The 20,770-nt window shown below is 44.3% G+C and overlaps 1 protein-coding gene across 3 annotated transcripts in view; it reads right to left on the minus strand.

The window, feature by feature from the left end:
- NEK1 (NIMA related kinase 1) overlaps window positions 1-20,770 on the minus strand; it is a 1,042,157-nt gene that overhangs the window by 306,656 nt on the left and 714,731 nt on the right. For 2 of the 3 annotated variants that reach the window (XM_078677052.1, XM_078677050.1), the window contains one exon: window positions 9,369-9,548. In XM_078677052.1, coding sequence (XP_078533178.1) covers window positions 9,369-9,548 — 180 coding nt within the window. The remainder of the gene's footprint in view (window positions 1-9,368; window positions 9,549-20,770) is intronic. The other variant, XM_078677051.1, reaches the window with a different exon arrangement.

Consider the following 20,770-nt stretch of genomic DNA (forward strand, 5'->3'; position numbering starts at 1 on the left):
TAACCACAAACCTATGCACATAAAATACTGCTTTTTAAGATGCTTGATACACGTTCTTTTCAGTAGGCACATTAACCCTCTGTGCTACATTAGTTCAATCAAAGCTGCCACTGAACAAAACTCTCCTCAGCTCCATCAGGTGCATTAATCACTGGCATTCTCTTGACACTTTTATTGTTGCTGGAAGGCTGCTAATTATACAAGAAACATTTCTGTGCTTTTAAAACTGTTTCCTACGGACCCCCTGGGAATGTGTCACGGACCCCTGGGGGACCGCGGACCACAGTTTGGGAAACACTGCCATACGGGACTCACCGAAACATTTACTAAAGTGACCACCTACTGGTATTACACCCCGGAAAGACTACGCGAGATGGACCGTAATATTGATGGTAACTGTTGGAGGGCATGTGGGCAGGTGGGCACACTTACGCATGTCTTGTGGGATTGTCCACTGTTGCATGCCTATTGGAAGGAGGTGATAGATGAGATTGACACACACTTTGACATTGAGCTGCCACACCTCCCCGCGTACATATTGCTGGGCCTCCCTAATCGGCTGATGTATCCCCTGAGATCCCGTAGAGGCCGACAGATTGTGTATGTGTGTGTATGTGTATGTGTATTGCGACTTATATAGCGCACGTATCACCCGAAGGCATCAAGGCGCTTGCTTAGGGAACCCATCCTGGTATTCCCCTGTGAGATACCCCGGCAGGGTATCCACAAGGTGAAAGCCAGGCATCCCACCGCGAGGGGCCGTAGTAGAGATTAAGCAAGCTATTGCCCAGAGTCACAGAGTGTGAACCCGTGAGTCGAGTAGGCACCGGAGCGAGAATTGTCGAGTCTGTGGAATTTTTGAGCCCGAGTCCCACCAAGGCAGGGAATCGAACCCTGGTCCACGGCCGATCTCAGCTTCCGGGTCTGCCGCCTCTAACCACTGAGCCACGCTTCTCCACTTGCTATAGCACTGGGCTCAGCGGTCCAGAACATCCTCATACACTGGCGCACCCACCACACTCCCCTCCATCACCGGGTGGTTGCACAGATTGTGGCATGTATTGGGAATGGAGAAGTTGTCGCTCACGGTGGCTGGGGACGTCGAGCAGTTTAATGACCTTTGGCAGCCGTTTCATTCCCTACTGGTCACTGAATTTAGGGAGCTCACTTGTCCGAGGTATCTCCGCCTTCTGAGATTAACGCCACCTGCTGAATTGGCTTCTCGAAGGGTCCTTGGTTGTGATTCGCCTGTGGAGGGGAAGGTGGGGAGGGGGGGTGAGGAAGAGAAGATGGATCGGAGCACTGGACGGGGGGGGGTAGGGGTGGGGGGGTGTTTTGGGAGAGTTGAGGGTGTTGGGGGGGTTGTTTATTCCTTGCACTGCTGTCTCTATCTATGCACCAAGATGGACTAGCCTTGATGGGCCTTTCATTGGGAGAGACTTGGCGCCTTGAGCGCGCTTCCATTCGCCGTGCCTTGGCACCTATTTCTTGCGACAAGTGTTTTCATGTTTTTGTATTGTCTCAATAAAATGCTTTAAACCTAAATAAGGAGGGTTGGTCTGGCAACCTCAGAAAGGCAGACAAAGCTGAAAGATAACCTTTCAGGGTGCCCAGAGCAAAGCCCTGCTAGGCAAAGGTCAAAATAAATAGCAACACATCAGAAAAAGGAATATACTTTTCTGTACAACATGATTAAGGCTCCCTGTTTTCCGTTTTTACTGATTTTTACAGATAAATACAGACAGAAAACCACTTCTTTTCTTGTCTGTATTTATTTTTATATGTGAATAAAAACGGAAATTGGGTACTTTTTGAGTGATTCTAAATACACTTTGCCATGACTGCCAGGCTAATAACTGTGTAGATTAATAGGTAAGAGGGTTAAAAAAAAGAATTTTAGTAAAGAGGTTTATACAGCAGTAGATATGCACAAGGCTGATACTGAAATGTGCATATTTTCATATAAGTGCATTGATTGATCTTCTGCGGGTGTTCATATTACTGAAACCTGGAAGGCATTCAAACATGACTGCATATTTATTGCTTAAATGTGGAAATATACCAGTTTCAGCTTTATTGTTTTCACAAAGCCCATAATAAATATGGATAAATACAGATAAATTTAACAAAAAATAAATATGGATAAATACAGACAGAAATGGCAAAAAAATAAATACCATAAAACCGGAAGCCCTAAATATGATACAAATTTGTTCCACCAGCAGGAGTATACTGTCTTGGTCGAGGGACTCCTGGCCATCAAGATAACACTGCAGACTTCGGGAGGAATGTCGAAAGTTGTCAACTGTCGCTGCTAAATCTCCACGCACAAAGGCATAACGTTGACAGGTTCGGATGGAGGACCCTTACCTGCTGCTGCGACAGAAGATCCTCTAGAAGGGGCAGCCTGACCGGAGGATCAATGCTTATCTGCAGAAGCTCGGGATACCAGACTCTCTGTGCCCAATACAGAGCCACAAGGATGAGTTTGGCCCAGTTGCTCCTGAATTTCTGGATAACTCTGGGCAGGAGTAGTTTGGGCAGAAAGGCGTGCAGTAGGCCTGAGCTTCACTCAAGACGAAAAGCATCTCAGAGCGAGAGCCGGCTTGTAACTTCAGCGCACAAAACTGCTGATATTGAGCGTTCTCAGAAGAGGCGAATAGATCTAACCAAGGCTCTCCCGTCTGTTGAAAGAGACCTTGCGCCACCTACGAATGGAGACGCCATTTGTGGTCCACTCGGCATTGATGGCGTAGTTTGCCCACTCTTGCATTCAAAAAGCCTGCCAGGGCTATACCCTGGTGTTCCAGCCAAGTCCAGAGATGCAGAGCCTCTTGACAAAGAGTCCATGACCCTGTTTGATGCAGTACCATTACTAGTGGTGTCAGATGTGAATACTTGCACTTGCCTCCTCTCCTTGATGGAAGGCTTTTACTGTCAAACAAATCGCTCGGAGTTTCAGTAGGTTGATGTGGAGTACGGTTGCCGCAGGAGACCAGAGACCTCTGATCTTCACCTCTCCCATGTGTCCGCCCCATCTCAGGAATGACACGTGTCACTACTATGAGATCTGGTTGGGGAAGGGAGAGAGGTCTGCCTCTGACCCAAACGTGACTCGTCAACCACAGCTACAAATCCTGCGCAGGTCCCTCTGAGATCTTGACCATGTTGCTGAGGCTCCCCTGCAAATGCCATCTGGCATGTGTAACTAGCTGGATGCAGGAGGTCATAAGGCCAAGCAACCTCAAAGTAATTCTCACTGAAATCCAGGATAGAGGGTGAAACATTGGTATCATAGCCTGAATATCCTAAACTCGCCACTCAGGAGAATAGGCCAGAAACTGCACTGCGTCCAGAATAGCTCAGATGACAGGAAGCATCTGAGAAGCAATCAGGTGTGACTTCGGCACTTTGATAGTGAACACCAGGGAGTGTAGGAGGTCTGCCGTAGTCTGATGATGGAAGACGACAGCCATGGGCAAGCCCGCACTCAACAGTCATTTGTCGAGATAGGGGAAGACTGACACACCTGATCGGCGCAGATGAGCTGCGACCACACCATCACCTTGGTAAGCTTCCGAGGGGCACTGGTAAGGCCAAAGGGGAACACGATGAACTGAAAATGCTTGTGGCTTAGCATAAAACGCAGGTAGCGTCAATGAGAAGGCAGGACGGGAATATGGAAATAGGCATCCTGCAAGTACAGCGCCACCATCCAGTCTCACGGGTCCAGGGCAGACAGGACCTGAGCCAATGTGAGCATCTTGAACTTTGGAGTAAGAAGTTGAGGGCTCATAGATCTATGATAGGACGAAGGCCCTTGTCCTTTTTTAGGACCAGCGGGAATAAGAACCACACCCTGCTTCTGGCTCCTTGGCCAACAGAGTCATGACTTCCTCTTGAAGCATGATCCTCCATCAGCCGGTCATCATAAGATGGAGGTATGGAGTTAGAGGTAGTCTCGAATGGGAGGTCGTAGCCCCTTCGGATTATATGGAGGATCCAGCTGTCCGACATGATATCTAGCCAGAAAAAGAGGTGATGGCGGATCCTGCCATCAACTGCCCGCACATGATCTTGAAGGGCAAGACTAGGAGGGTTTGGAGGCTGAGGCTGTGGGAGGTGGGGGGGGGGGGAGGACTGACCCGACCTCTGTGCCGCGGTTGCTGAACCTGTGCGGTCTTGTCGCTGGGATAGGGCAGGTACAGATGAAAACCAGCTCCTTAGGCAGACTGGGGACGAGTGGCTACTGAGAGGCCCAAGGACTTGGCCATCGCCCGTAAGTCCTTAAAGTGCTCCAGCGCCATGTCCGGCTTGTCTTTGAGGAGACAGATGTCATCAAAGAACATGTCCATGAGAGAGGCCTGGACATCCCCAGAAAAGCCAGCAGTCCTCAACCAGGCATGGCATTTAACAGCCACCGCTGATGACATCGCTCTGCTCAGTGAGTCGGACGTGTAGAGAACACAACCGATGGCTAACTTTGCTGCATCTCCATGGTCTGAACCGCTTGGGAAAGGATGACCTGGGCCTCCTCCAGGAGCCTGTGGCAGCAAAAGTGCAACCGTTTCTCATAGGGAGTGGGAATGATGGCACGATAAGCATGCAGTGTTCACCGACTGAAATGCAACACTGGTGTAAAAGTTCTTACCCCGAACTATCCAGCCTCTTAGATTCCTTGTCCGGGGGTGCAGACGGGAACGCATCATGAGAAGTAGAGGTTTGGACCACAAAGCTCTCTTGGGGAGGGTGGTGGGGAGTGAAGAAGCTTGGGTCCCCCAAAGCAGGGCGCTGGCGGCAGGTGAATATCCTATTCACAGGAGCCCCTATGCTCGGTTTGGACCAGGGACCCAGTAGGGCATCTGTAAGGGCCTCATTGAAGTAAAGTAAAGTAAAGTCCACATTTGTAAAGCGCACAATCACCCGTAAGGGTCTCTAGGCGCTGGGGGCCGTCGGGAAGATTAAGCGAGCTATTGCCCAGAGTCACATGGTGCTGGGCTAACCTGCCGCCGGAGCCGGGGATCGAACCGTGGTCCCCAGATTCCAGCGTCAGTCGCCCTGGCCGCGGCGCCACACCTCTCCCTAGAAGGGTACCAAGGGTTCTGAAGAGGAGACACCTAGCTTTAAGACCTCTGTCAAGATAGAAATCCAGACCGCCACCAAAGGGAGCTGTAGGTCTAGGACATCAGCCGCCCTTCGCACCACCATAGCAAATGATGCTCCCTCTTCTGTAGCTAGGTAGGGGGAGAAAGTATGCCAGAATCTGGAAAGGTGTCCAATCCACTGGCCTCACCCAACTCCTCACACTAGTCCATTTCATGTTAAGGCTGGTCTTCTAAAGGGTCCAACAACTCATCCCAATCTTCTTCCTCTCCTAGCCCTTCGGAAAAGGGCTCAGAGAATGGCCTAGGACCTGGGGTCTGTCAACGCCTCTATCGGTCAATACGGTACCAGCTCGGGGTCATCAGAATGACCCCACAGTTAAATCCAGAAGTCTTCCTGGACATGATGGAAAAAAATCTACACACAACAAAAGGGGTCAACGCTCCACCACTTTAACACCTCACCAGGAGTCATTGGTCAAGATTGGAAGCACAATATCATATAAAGGGGACTAAAGCAGACTGCCTGCTCTCTCCCAAACGTGAAGCAAAGCAGACTCTGGGCTTTGTTTCTGAGATTAACGAGATGGTGGGTATGTTTCAACAGATAAACTATGTAAATTCCACCACATTTCGCTGAATTGCACGTAGTGGTGAATACACTCTGCCACAAGAAAATAATATTTGAAGGAGAAAACCTGATCTGTCTTGCAGCAGGTTTCTAAGAGATGGCCCTAGCCTTTGTGCTTGGAGCCCTCAAAGCCCTAATATATGAGATACTCGCAGGGGCAACCCTACTTCTAACGATAAACAAAGCATATACAGTTCATAAGCAAGCTGGATAAGGACCCCACTCTTTGGCAACCAACCAGATCCATTTCTTTTCTAAACACAAGCAGTAAACTCTTCGCTAAAATACAGGCAGCAAGAGGGAAAAACAGTGACCAGATCTTACACACAATCAGTCAGCCAAGGGTAACTTTAAAAATGTATTACACATCCTAGACATAGCTAGGAGAGGTAAGAAGGAAGCAATACTGCTGACGCTAGATGCTGAAAAGGCATTTGACAGGGTAGATTAAACTTTCACGGCTAATGCACTGTGAGAAATGGGCTTTGGATACCTACATATTGGAGTTCTGGCAAAATATCAGAACCAAGGAGCAAAGATTAGGGTTAATGGCCGGCTCAAGAAAACAGTGCAATTAAGGATAGGCCTAACACAATAGTGTCTTATGTCTCTCGTATTATCTATCATGGTTGGTGAGCCCTTGTTACAAAGAATTAGCAATACGCAGGAGGTGAAATTAGGTACTCTAATTATTAAACCACAGCTTTCACAGATGATTTCATTTTCACGCTTATCATTCCCCAGACATCAATGCCATCCCTCTTGAATGATTCCAGGAAAAAATTAACTTGGTAAAATCCAAGGGGTTAAATATTACTAGAAAACATAACAAGATGACGGACCGAGTGCTGAACCTTTTCAAACACCCCAGTCAAGAGATCTGAGTTAAATCCATTGTTTCTTTGCCTACCATGCCACCCCAGTTTGAACCCATCTGTATGCAACTTGACTCTGCTTTCATGGGAAAAGTCCAGCTCGAACTGTCAGGTCAGGTTCTTTCTAGGCAGGAAACAAGCATCCTGGGACCGGTTTCGTGAAATCACCCCTCATCAGCCAGGCTAGCTTGAATCCAGTGGCACAGCGAGCAAGGGACCCATGTTGTATGAACAATGTGGGTATCGGGGGGATTTTTGTCCCATCCACTTGCCTTCACCCCACTTCGAGGAATCACAGAATGCTCTCTGGGGAAGGATTGTAAGGCAATCCAGGGATGGATCTTCAAGCATGGAGTTGGGATGAACGCGTAATTGTGTCTTTACTAAGGGAGTAATTAAATCATTCCCCTAGGTGAATAACTAATCTGGACTTCAGGAAAAGGGGAATTTTTTAGATCTCCAAATGTGTAATTCAGAGGTGTAGCCCCAGGTTGGGTGTAGGGGGTGAACCAGACCACTGACATCATTCTAAAAACTAGTAAAACCTCGCAAGGCCCAACCTTCATCAGTCTAAGATCTGAATAAAATATATTCAAACTAGGTAGAACAAATCTACAAAAGTTACATAAGCTAAGGCAAGAGGTGTGCCTGAGGAGATCTACACCAAATCAGGTTGGCAGGTTGTGTTAGTTATAACAAGATTTTCTTAAAAGGTTTATGGTAAAACTAGTCACACCACAACAAAAGGAGCATTGTTAGCAGTGCTGGATGCCTTGTATAGAATGGACAATGCATTTATGTCCAGGGGAGTGTGTGATCATAAAGAGGCTCCACATTAAGTATCAAAGTGCATCTAGGCATACAGCAACTAACAGCTGCTCTCCTAAGGAGAATTTTGATGCAAAGCGGTTGGGAATTCAGAGGACTACATAGTGCTCCAACACAGAAGCAGAGTACAGTCAATAGAATTGTGTTTCTTCTCACTGCCTTCTTCCCCACATTACAGCAATCTCCCTTAAATTAAGTTGGATGAATGCATTTGGGGATATAAAACAAAAAATAATTTATTGGAGGAATAGTAGATATGTAGGATCTTGAAAACTTGAGTTCTAATGATGAACCTATGCTTTGTTCATGATTAGCTCATCTAACAACAAATGTAAACAAAAAAACAAATGAGGAAATTGTTATTAAGACAGACTGTTTTATATAGAATTCATAATTTGAAACTGAGTCCAAAGTAAGGTTCACTAAAAACTAACTTCAAATATCCTGTAGCTAGGATCTGTACTACGTTTAAACACAGTCCTATATTTTCCTTTCCCACTTCATACAAAAAGACTTTCAGCCAATGACCAGCATTTAGCAATCATCATCCATTCAATATTTAGGTGTAGCAATCAAACTACTTAACTTACCTCACTGGTCTCATGGAATTAAAAAAAATACACAAATACACACAGAGAGGGGTTTTGGGACAGTTATCTATTGGGCTATTCAATCAAATGTAATTTATATTTTGCTTGCAGGTGCAGCAGCCAGAGCTGCCGACTTAGGAGCTGGGGATCCGGGTTTGTGTCTTGACGTCAGCCCAACATCCTGTGATTCTTGGCAAATCACTTAATCTCCCCCGTGCCCATCGACAGCGCCTGAATACCCTCACAGATGATAAAACCGCACTATACAAATTTACAAACTATTGTTATTATTTAAACATTTCTCAATTTACGGAAATATGCAAAAATCAACGGACAATTTATCAGGTGTTATACATTTAAATTTGGTGCTAGGAGCAGAGTTTTTTATTACCTAATTTGGAAAGAGGGCCTCTGAAAATATAACAGTTTATCATCTTGTTTAATAAGTGTTTATTGTATCCAAAAGACCAAGCACACATTTCAATTATAACTGCAGAATATGTACAGAATTAGCCAACAGGCCCCTAGACCCTGGAGGCAATGGGATTACCAATAGCGAAACGTGGCATTGCTCAATGCTGAAGATATAATAAAGCTTCTCCATTCAAGAATGGTCACATGGAAAGGACTGGTGAAAAAGAATATATCTGTAAATCAAGGTGATGTGTGCAAAAATATATGAATGTGTGGGTTTGTAGTTGAATTATTCTCAAAACAACCTGTTTTGAACAATGACCATATGGACTGTGTTTGTGATATATTAATATGTTTTTCTAAGTCTGATACTATGCTGTGTGGTGATTCTACTTCTTTTTACTGTTAAAAACAATAACAAGTATTGTAAAAATATACATAGAATTAGAGGAAGAATGTGTTAGCGAGAGGATAAGTTTGATTAATCAAAAAGAACAGAAAAGCATGTTATGTGGTGAAACCTGTATTGGTAAACCTAATTTCTTGGTGGCGCACACCTATCAATACCATCGGAGTCCATTCCTCTGGAAGTCTGGAATGTATAGAGTCAGACTGGGCATAGGAGATGGCCAAATCCTAAAAATTGCTTCAATGATCCAATATAAAATAAATATTAATCATTGGGCTACATCATCATACCACCCTTCATGTTCCCATTTTCTGACTTCTTTGAATCTTGTGCTTCAAGCACAATGTTCCTTAAACTTTCCATTTTCTACTGAGTAGGCAAACATTCACAGTCAGACATGGCTAATCAAAAGATTAGCAATTTAAAAAACAATGATGCACAATTTTGGCACATCTATTATGTTAATGCTTGATCAGGATTGCTCACTATTTGAATATAGCTAGCAATGTACATGCACACCTTCTGATTTACTTTCTTTCACAGCGCTCATGGGTTCCAATCGAGGAGAACCTGGCGCACCTTCTCCATCCTTGGGCTGGTCCCTCTCAGATTCTGTACCATCCGTTTCAGCTCCGTCCACGGTTGCTTCACTCTCTTCTCCAACTACTGGCAGTTTTTCCATAATTCCCTTATGAACTTCTGAAATACAAGCAAATATTTCCTTAGTTCCTAAAATTAGGTTTTCAGCTGTAGTTTTCCATTAGGTTTTAGCCTCTGATGAGGAGTTGAAACATTTCTGAAACATGATCTTTGAGATAAATCTAATAATTTAAGAGTTATATTCTAAGCAGATGTCATTACATCAGAATTTTAAAGCCCAAGAATTTGTTTATAGCCACAAGATAAACGATCTGCAAAGGGACCAGATGATCAAAAAAATAAAAGTTACAAAACAAAATTATTTTTGAAACTATATTTGTATTCGATAGGATTTTTTGGGCATTTTGAAAATAAACATTCAACACTTCAGAAACAGTGCTAGAAGTAGGTCAAAATGGTTTCAGTACACTAGATACTGAGAGGGTGTCTATAAGAAGCCCTCAATCCTGCAACAATGGAGTACTCATCAACCAAAGAAGCAACATAATCCCCAGTTGTGCCTGTCTTACTAGCAAAAACAAAGGACACCAATAAGTCCATCAACTTCAGGAAGCTAATGGCCTGAATAGTAATGTCATGTATAAATGGGATAATCATCTGCTGAAAAGATTTCATAAGAAAAGTCAAATACTCCAATAAACGGAATCTTTCGGGTTGTTGTGCGCTCCAATTTTGGTAGAACTGTGTGGGCGGGAGGTTGGGAGACAGCCATACAGCAGACCCACTGTCACCTAAAGAATGAAAATAAAACCCCTCCCTAGGAAAAATCCTTCATAAACAAGTTGCAAAGTAACTAATTTATGGACACTACTGCAGATGAGTACCCAATGTCAGCACCGTTGTGAAGAAGAGAGGTGCAGACATAAGGCAGAAAGGAAAAGAATAAGAATTACTTAAATAAACCTGCATTTTATTCAATAAATACTAACAAAAGTAATATCATATAATAATAATAAATCCTTACAAAATGAATACAAAGTGTGAAAATAATGCACGATAAAAGGTTCACAGATATCTGAAAAATGAAAGAATTTTGGAGATGCTATATAGTTATAAGTAGATTATCTCAGTTATTTATGCACCTGTAGGAAAATGGTCTTTAATGCAAAAAAGGGCCACCTTTTTAAAACATATATTTGGGGCTTCTTGCGCAAACACAGTAATCAACGAGTCATTTATTTAAAAGATGTTGAGTCCAAATCACTTTGTGATTCAATACGGACATTCCTTGTTCAGTAATTAGTTACATTTGCACTTAACCCTAAGGGGTCGCCAGATAGTGGGCAGCGGGGAGGCTCTGCCAGTCAAGGAAAGAATCAACCATGAATCAGCTGTTTGAGTGGCTATCGACTTTTAAGAAGTTAATGTGCAGCTATCGAACAATACACTGCAGCAAATGCTGATGATTGTTAGGATTCCCGCTGCAGCGAAGACAAGATCGGGCATGTTAGGGCAAAAAAACTCGTTGTGAGTTGCCATCTTGGAACGACATATGGATTCTTTAGGAAGCTGGAATATTATGTGGTGATGGTGGTTAGGCTTCACCATGCAATACTATCACAGACCCCAAAGATGGTGTTTGGATTTACACTAATAAATCCTTAGCCTAGCCCGGGTAGTGTGGCAAAGAGCAGTCAGGCATTACTAGAGGAACATGTGTTTAGCATTTCAGAATACCAACATGGACGATAAGCAACTGACATGACTCGAAAGAAATCCACCACCAGTTTATAAAAACAAAGCAGAATTTTAATTAATTTAGGCACCAAAACAAACGTGATCAGATACATAAAACCGGAGTTATGGATTTCAGTAGAAAACAAATCACAGCAATTCAAAGCTGCTTTTACAGCTTACACGATGCTCCAGGGAACAAGATGCAAAAACACAACGGGGTTGCTGTTGAGATCGGTCGAAAATCAGATGGAGTTCCCTGTAGGTGCAGCTTTGAGTGCACCTAGGTGCAGGGTCTGATGCGGGACTGGTGACAAACAAGCCTTGGCAGCAGTAAGCATAGCAATGGATACTTTGACGTCTAGTGGTCCAGGGGAACACAGTAGCTGCACATAACTCAGTGGAAGGCAGAACTACTGTTCCCACACTGCACTAGACAATCTGGATTTCGGCGGTCCCTCGGAGGGGCTGATGGCTAGTGATTCTTCCCTTCCAGAGACTTGTTTTACCTGAAGTTTGCAGGAAGAGTAGCGCTGCTAGTCCAAGGGAGTCTAAGGGTGCTTCAGGCTCTCACTGAGATCCTTCTGTCTGGGGGAACCTAGATTTAGTCTAGGACAAGTCTCGATCAGGCAGTTCCAGCAGCGTTGCCACATGTGCAGAGTATCCCTCTTTTGGTTAGTGCAAGTCATGTTGTTGCAAACATGGGTTTCTTCTTTGTCCTCTTCCTTGCAGTTTGATTCAGAACTGAAGTTCTGCTGTCAGGGGTGTTCCTTGAATCCTAGACTTAGGGGCCTTAGGGGTGTGGGTGCAAGTGACCAATGAGCTACTAGCCCCAGAGGCTAATAATCCACCCCTGAAGTGACCACATCCAGGGGTGAAAGCCACCTATTCTACCCAGAACCCTCTAGTGTACCATTTTTCAAAATGGCAGAAATATTCCTCTGCAGTACAGACCAGGTAGCCCACCCTAGAGGTGTGGCCAGCCTTCTAGGAGAATACACCTTCGGACTACCTAACTGTCCCACCTGCCCGGGTGCAACTGTGCTTGGGGGCCAGATGTTTCTTCCATTGGGATGCAGCCTGGATGCATATCAGAGGCGGTGAAGACTTTGAAGCTCACCGCCTTGAACTGCCACTTCACTAGCCATCCTCGGTCGAAGGTGTGACCTCTTTCATGGCCAGGCCTTTATTTCTGACTCCTGTGAGTGTTCACACTGCCTGGCAGGAGGTCAGAATCCTGTCTTGGTGGCAGCAAGCACCGGCTGCCAGCCAGAGCACAGCAAAGCTGAGGCAACCAGGTGGGAGAAATTGTATGGTAGCCACCTAGATGCATGCCATATCGCTCCTGGCAAGAGATTCATGTCAGGGGTGAGAAGGCACATTGTTTGATACCAAACATGACATATGTTGACGGTACTATAACGGAGCTGGCGACCTCGAGTCTGAGGGTAAAGTTGAGTTCGAGCAGTTTGTACTGCTCGTGCAGTCTGCAATGGCAGGCCTGCTGTCTGTAGTTTACTTGGGTAACTCAGGATGGCACAAACAGTGCTTCAGGTCCTTTAACACCCATGCTCTAGGTACCACTGGTACCATATACTAAGGACTTACAAGGGGGTTAAAGTCCTTGGCAATTGGGATTACCAATTCATATTTAACAGTTTTAGGGAGAGTACTGGGGAGCAGGCTTCCCTGCACTTTTAGAGTCATAACCATTAGCATTGGAGCAAAACGTGTGGGGGGTGAACTGACAAAAGGGCATTTTCCTACTGATTCTGACACAGTGACGGCCTGCCTTGATAGCGGAGCGGTCAGTGGCTGGGTTGGAGGAGTGAGGGGAGTCCCTTGGACATAGAGGCGGCCCAAAGAGCAGTGGAGTATAAAGGAGTGCGAGCTACGTGGGCCTCCTGGACGCAAGATCGGTGCCCAACATGATGCACGTGAGCCCAAGGGTCACAGACAGCATAGGAGTCCAGCTGGAAGCAGAGCATGAGATGAGGCATGACTGGGCTTAGTGCAACAAGGGGCTAAAGAGGGTGCATGCATAACTATAACAGAGACGCTTTGCCACTGAGGTTAATATTAAGCCCTGAAAAACTAGAGGCACGTGTATTGTGCGAAGAAATAAATAGAGAAATATTCTGACCTCAGACTGCTACTACTTGAAACGAAACCTGGAACGTATGAAAGAAAACAGGGGCATCCACAACAAATGACTCGGTCGGCTTAAACAAAGACAAAGAGGATGCTGTAAAGGGCAGAATGAGGAACTATTCCAGATGAAGAAAGTACTGCAAGTATTAAGTGCCAAAAACAAATATCCATGATACCAGATTTTGATGAAATAACCTGCATTTTCCATGGATTCCATAGTCAACGAACATGGTAAGAATTGAAGAATATGTACAGAAAATGCTTTAGAAGGGCTTCATCGTGGCCCCATTCCCGCCACATTTTTCAACAGAAAGGGCTCATAGATCACTAGAGTTCTGCCACCCTTGAGGCACCCGCTCACCTGATCATTGCACCCTGTTTAACGTTAAAGCTCAATACACTTGAGAGCAACAGGATCTTCAATATGATACAGTGACAATCACATATCCATCCACCCAGATTTTACAATTTCAGTACAGACAGTACACAGAGAATTTCGGTCAGTAAAACCCATCCTGCAGAAGCAGGAGTACAATATAACCTACTCTACTACCTACATACAAATGAACGGAAATGCACATGCATTCTTGAATCAAAGTCAAACTAGCAAATTCTTTAGGAAAAATCAACTGCAGTCACTGACACAAGAAGACAGGATCCAAAACAAAAAAAAAATCGGCATGAGCATCAACAACTAGAATGCACCTTGTGAGAAAATAGGTTTACTACTGCTGCAACGTAGATCCAACACAACAGCCTAGGGGAAATTTGGTACACATGCAGCTAAATACTCAAAATATATATGCGCGATGTCCACATGCTAGTGGATTAACTTCCAGAAATCACCTTGAGATATGGTGTCAAACTGAATTCAAAGTGTGCAAGTGTTCAGGGCACACATGATTGTGGCTGGTCACTCAGGCATATACCCATCTACTGGACTAGCAACACTCACGATGAGGTTAGGTGTCCGATTTGCTCCTAGTCTCCTGCTCCCCACCCTAGGGATTCCCCCCTCTTCCACAGCTGACTAGAGGTGCCCCAGCCTGGGGATGAAATGGCACAGTGTGAAAAGCTGGATGTGTTGTATAGGCTCCAAGTTAACTAGCTCTACTAACAACAGGCTGTTACTGGGTTAAATGGGTGATTTCTCTTGCAAGTTTCGGTGGCTAGAGTGGGAGGGGGTGGATTAGAAAATTAGTGTGGCACAGACACCATGGAAGAAACTACTCTTAACTATAACCACTGGTCGATGTTAGCCTGCACAAGCCCAACACAGCCACTTTGTTATGCAGACACGACCTAATACACTAAAGTAATGCATCCACTTCAATTAAAACATGAAATATACCCAGGCTCAATAACCCATGAGCACCAAGTATTAGCCTACTTGCAAAGACACAAAATAGATATATGTTTCCTATAGGAGGTACAATTGACCAGGAAGACAGAGACCTGGCTTTGAGTCAAATGGGTCGAAGCAAAATACATTGCATCTTATTCGTCCTATGGTTGTGATACAGCTATTTAAATCATGCATAGTGCCCCGAACTGTCCTCTGCAGGTGGTTCTAGACCCTGAAGGCAATTACATTATACCACATGTACTTATATATGCACAGCCAATCACAAGTAAATGAACATACAACCCGAATGCAGGTAGACTGACCTCCTTTTAAGAACTATGGCTTAAGGCAAGGCAGTTTAACTAGGGGTCTGCTATATCGAGAGGGGATTTCAAATTCATACTGGACTTAAGTGAAGACAGCTCAAGTGTGAGCAGGCGCTCACCCGCTTGCTGGAAACTAATAGAGGAGATCATGACTGATAAGGGCTTGACAGATATATACTTTATGCCAAAAGGGAGGGCCAGGGGGGAGAAGTAGTGCCAGGGTTTGCTCGCCTTCCCAAACCCTGACTATCTAAACCATCAGGAGGGAAACCCCATATGATTTACCTATCCCTCTTTTACACCTCTCCTAAGGGAACTCCCTAAAGTGTTTAAAGGAAATCTCACCCACTGGGATTCCAAGATTCCTCATCTAGATACCTAGTAGATCTGGACGGGCTAGATTTTGGAACCCAAGGGAGCTCTTTGATTGCAATGGGGATCCTAAAGTTAAAATTGTCTAAGGTGTCCCAAAGGTTTAGTTTATTGTTAGGGGCACCCTAACAAGACAAAAAATAGCTGGGGCACTCATTGAAGAAACTAGTATCTTCGTTATCAGCCATCGTATCAATACCTCACCGGGCTAATTAGCTTTTTTCAGGACCTTATAAGGATCCCATCCAGGTGCTCAATACTATTTGTGCACAGCAAAGTGTGAAATGTTCATTCACCCAACTCATGCAAATCATCTGACAGACAACTAATAAAGCAAACAATCATCATACTGTATATGTTTCTTATGTCTCTATGTGATTTAAAGTGATAATTGCACAAGATGCAGGACAACTGCAAGACAATCAGTGAAGTAAAACATTTTTCAAATTAACTTGTAATCTTGTTTTGTATTGGGTGCACTCAATAGCTACAAGATGCAGAATATTGTCTCTGTTATCACAGTCCCAAGTCTATATCGTTGTACATTCAGTTTTTACATGGTAATAGGCTCATAATCATTACATAGAGAAACTCCATTCACTGCTCCATAGAAATAAAGAGGGAGGAGGACATTGTTGTCACACACTAACAGTATACAAATTCAGAGTGTGGGCCCCCCCATATTAATAGGTTACTGTGACAAGAAAATAAAAAATCTCCATATCCATGGATTCACCAGAGTCCCCTGCCGCGTCCTTATTTATTTTGTCAAAGGGCTTGTCCTGGCCTGGAACCTATTAGTTCCTCTCCGCATCTTAAAATGGGATCCTGCTTTGGCCTTTTTAACCGGGTGAGCCCCATCACCAGTCTAGCTACACTTATGTGGGCATTGGCCCAACACCCATACGCCATACTTAGTCCACTAAACACTGGTCACTGGCATAATTATTGACCGCTTTTGCTTAAACACCACTGGCTCACTTTCACCACGTATCACCTTCTAAATAAATGTGAGCTTTTCTCCAATAACTGTGATTCCTTTTCCCTATCTTTTCCCTTAGGTATTTAGAGGCTTACAACGTTAAGGCATTATTTTAATGTCCTGATGATGGTCCCTATAACATAGGAGGACCGAAACGCCGTCGACCTTGTAACACCGTATACAAAACGTGATTGCTATGTGTTGTAATGGTGCTTTTTTGATTTTTCTGTATAACGGTTTCTAGTACACAGAAAAACGTTTGTCTGCCTTAAAAAGCCTTTCTTTCTGTGAATCTACCTTCTGTATTAAGACCTGTTAGTGTTGGGCACAGGCTTGTGTACCACACGGGTGATCAGTTGAAGGTATTCTGTCTGAATTTAATCGTACATCCAGTAAAACTTACAGACCTCTGTCCGGCAGGACATGTCACTCAGAATATAGTACGGATTTAGTCTATATTTAATGTTTTCTTTATTAATGAATGCATGGGACCGTTGTTGTTTGAAAGAATTTAGCTCCCCGAGGTCCCTTGTTGACTTGTTTGGGGCCCCTTGTTGTTATAAATATAATTGGCCTTTTTAACCGGCATCATTTCCGCATCACATGACGCCAATACGTCAATGCATACAGACATTCATTTTACTGACTGACTGAGTTCTCGCAATGTGTGTTTTTCTTATTTTCACATCGTTTGTTTGTCAAAAACCACTGAAATGTTTCATATCGCAGTTTGGATATTGGACGGTTACTGTTTCTAGAGAATCCATTTACATGTGCGATTTTTCTCTAGATTCCACTATTTATTTTCATTCTTGAAGTTCAGCATTTCCTTACACCTCTTGGGTTCCACGGCTGAGCCTGTCCAGTTACTAGGTACCAGGAAAAGGAGTCCATGATAAAGCATGCCACTGGGAATCCCAGTGGGTGAGAGTCCTTTTAAACACTTTAGTGTTTTCCCTTAGGAGAGGTGTAAGAAAGGGACCGACAAGTCGTATGAGGGGTTCCCTTCTGTTGTTTTCGATTGATAGATATATGGCCTGCAAGAAATCCAGAGGCCAGAGAAGGCACTTGTATGTCCAATTCCCATTAATCTTGGTCCAGGCTAGACTATAGGCTTTTTGCAGGAGATGTCTTTATGTGGACCAGTGACGATGACCACCTCTCTAGGACTTTCTCAGACCTATCTACAGTGACACTAGAAAAAAACATACTTGGGCAGACAGGCGTAACACTTGCTTAGAGACTCCCACGTGGAGCTCTGCTAGACACAGTGTTCAAAGATTAAATCAGACATGAGAATGAGATGTTTATTTCCACCAGTGAGCAATCAGTTCACAGTCTTTCAACAATGTCGACGACGTGCATGATGGTAATTAGGGTTCAGTTGATGAAGTTAGAGACTGAACTGAGAACACTAGAGATAAACTACCTAGACAGGGGTGCCACAGAGATACTAGGTATACTGAGATATAAACTAGATCAATATAAGAAAGGGACACAGAGAGTTAAATTAACTGGGTTGAGATGCAAAAGCCACACCATGGGGGGCGAGAGAGAGAGGGATCTATAGCAGGCTTGCTACAAAATCAACAGGCAAACTCAGAGAAAGAGGATGGTTCAAGGATTACAGAGGCCAGAGACATATTAGAGGGGTTCCACTACTACTAGGCAAAACTCTATACCGCCAAATCTAACCCAAGTGTAGAGGACAGAGACGAGTTCTTAGACACCGGAGAACTGGCTTGTCTGGGGACAATGCACAGGTAGTATATACAAATTTCAAATCCCACTGAAGAAGTCAATCAAGTCATTCAAGATTTTCCAAATGACAATTCACTCAGCTTTGATGGACACCCAGCACAGTTATATAAGTAATTCATGCATATATTAATACCATGACTCCTAGCCGGGGAAAAAAGTGTAATTCCAGAAAGGTTGCCTATCCCTAAGGAAAGCCATGCCGATGACTATAGTAAAACCTAATGAAAAAAGCGAGTTGCACAGACCCCTCTTCCTAATAAATGCAGACAAAAATATACTAGCAAAAAGTCTTGCATATCGAATGCTACCGCTGCTGCCCAGCCTGGTGAGGCTGGATCAGTCAGGCTATATATATACCTGGCACATTCACATCCCACGATTTCAAGAAACTATTTGCACTGTTGCATCAAACTGACCCAAGCGGCAGAGGTGTTCTTAGAGACTATTAAATCATTTGACTCCCTTGGGTGGTTGTACCTTTCAGGTTACTGGAGAGTGGGGGCTGTTGTGTGGGGGGTATTAATACGCTAGATTAACATCTTTATAAAGGACCCATAGCAAGAATTAGACAAAATAAGTTAATATTAGAGCAGTTGACCATAATTAGAGGGATGCAACAGGGCTACCCACTCTTTCCATCTAATTTTCTATTGCAAGGGGTCAATACTTTACCTTTAGGTGCCTCATTATATCACTACACGAGGATCATGTTACTCATTATGTGAGACAGACCTATACTAGTGTGGCGCTGCTGACCGGAGACCTGGAATGGCTCCTTTTGTCTATAGCATGGGAGACTTCCTGGGCGTAATATCAAAGCATCTGTCTGCTGCTTGAAGCGGGGTGGCTAAATAAAATATTGCAGGAGCTTGGGGCACAGCATACCCCCCCGAGTCGAGGACTGGGAATCAGATTTGGACTGAGGTCAGCGGGCAGAGCATGTTGTTTACCAAAGCAGAGGCTGCCCCAGGAAGTGGGAAAAGGTGTGGGGTCCCTGGAATGCTTTTCATGTGTGCTGAGCAGGGGGACAAATGACAGGGTGGAAGAAGGTGGGTGGGGGCATTGCATTTTGACGTGTTACCATCTGTGGATTAAAACCATCTACAGCCAAATAGGCTCCATTTCTAACATACAAAGGCATACGTTTGCTTGTTCTGGTCAAAATGTATGTAAGATGACTGCTGCAATTTAATTACTGTATTCACTGTATGCTGAGCAATGTTTAATAAAGAGTACACAAAAATATACATAGCATGTCAGAACTATGGTAAAACTACAGTTTAGACAGAGCAGCAAATAAATAAATAGATACAACTGCCCCAGTCAGTGGCTGGGTGCCTGTCGTTGGCAAAAATGGTGCAACTGACTAGATACTTATTCTATAATATACCTGTTCCACTGAATAAAGCCTTTTTCGTGACTGCCTGACCTGCTTAATATGGGCAAGCGAATAAACTAGGCTAAGATGGGAAACTGTGCCACTCCCCTGCAAGCAAAGCAGGATGGCAGCACCGACTTTAAACTGTATTCATTAAGTGCTGAGGTGCAATACATACACTACTGCCATTTTCCAACTCCATATCAGCCGCATGTGGTGGTGGGCACAGATAATATTAAGCCATAGTGCCTGAATACAATAGTTTGTTTCTCTAAAAAAAAATAAAAAATAGCTTAAATCAGTAATTCAATATGCACTCTGTGGGCTTGGGAGAAGCTTAAAGACTGTAGAAAATTAGATGCAATATATGCTCCCAGTCTGCCTTTAACCAAAGTATCCCTTCAATATGTGACCTAAAGGAGTGCGGGCAGCTGTATTCAATGCACCTCAAATGCATGGGTGACCTGTATCTAGGGACGTTCATACAGCCTAGATTAGTGTTCAAGCACAAAGGACATATAGCTTTGGACATTTTTCAGTATTATAAGATTGGAGAGGCAAGCCGACAGGTAAATGTCAAACCTCTCCCCCCCCTCCCCCCCCTCACCCCCACCACCACCGGGTGTCCAGCTCCTTGGAGGGCATCATAGCAACTTCAACTCCTAAAAAACAGGTGTCCTGCATATGTAAATTGATGCAAGATTAGGCTCCTGCAAGCTTCCCCATGGCCAAACATAAATGGATGGAGGAGTGTCAAATGCCAATAACACTCACAATGGAAATACTGCTGCGCACACACAGGAGAACTATCCCCAGATTATAAACTTAGATGGATACACTTCAAGTTTGTATATAGGGCATACCACGTGCCACAAGCCCTTAATATACTACGCCTTAAACCAGATGAGCACTACGTTAGTTGGAGAGATCTAGCAGCAGGGTTCTTACACCTGGCTTGGCAATGCCCGATAATACACACCCATGGGACAAGAGTGGGTGAAACACTATCAGATGTTATATTTACCACCTCATACTCACCACGCTATTGGCGCCGCTGGGATACATACACAACATGTCTCTGTCAGAAAGGCGGCTTGTGGGACCGTTGCACAAAATACTACTTGTGTAACGATATATCTGTAAGAGACATTAGTTAGTGATAGATTCCTTACCTTAGAATATCCCCAGGCGTCAGACTGGATCCGGAAATTTTTCGCGTAGCAGTACCCTTGCGCGTCGGTAGGCGCGTCTGCGGCTCCGCGTCCGTCGGCG

The sequence above is a fragment of the Lissotriton helveticus genome, chromosome 2_1 (genome assembly GCF_964261635.1).
Source record: "Lissotriton helveticus chromosome 2_1, aLisHel1.1, whole genome shotgun sequence".
Taxonomy (NCBI): domain Eukaryota; kingdom Metazoa; phylum Chordata; class Amphibia; order Caudata; family Salamandridae; genus Lissotriton; species Lissotriton helveticus.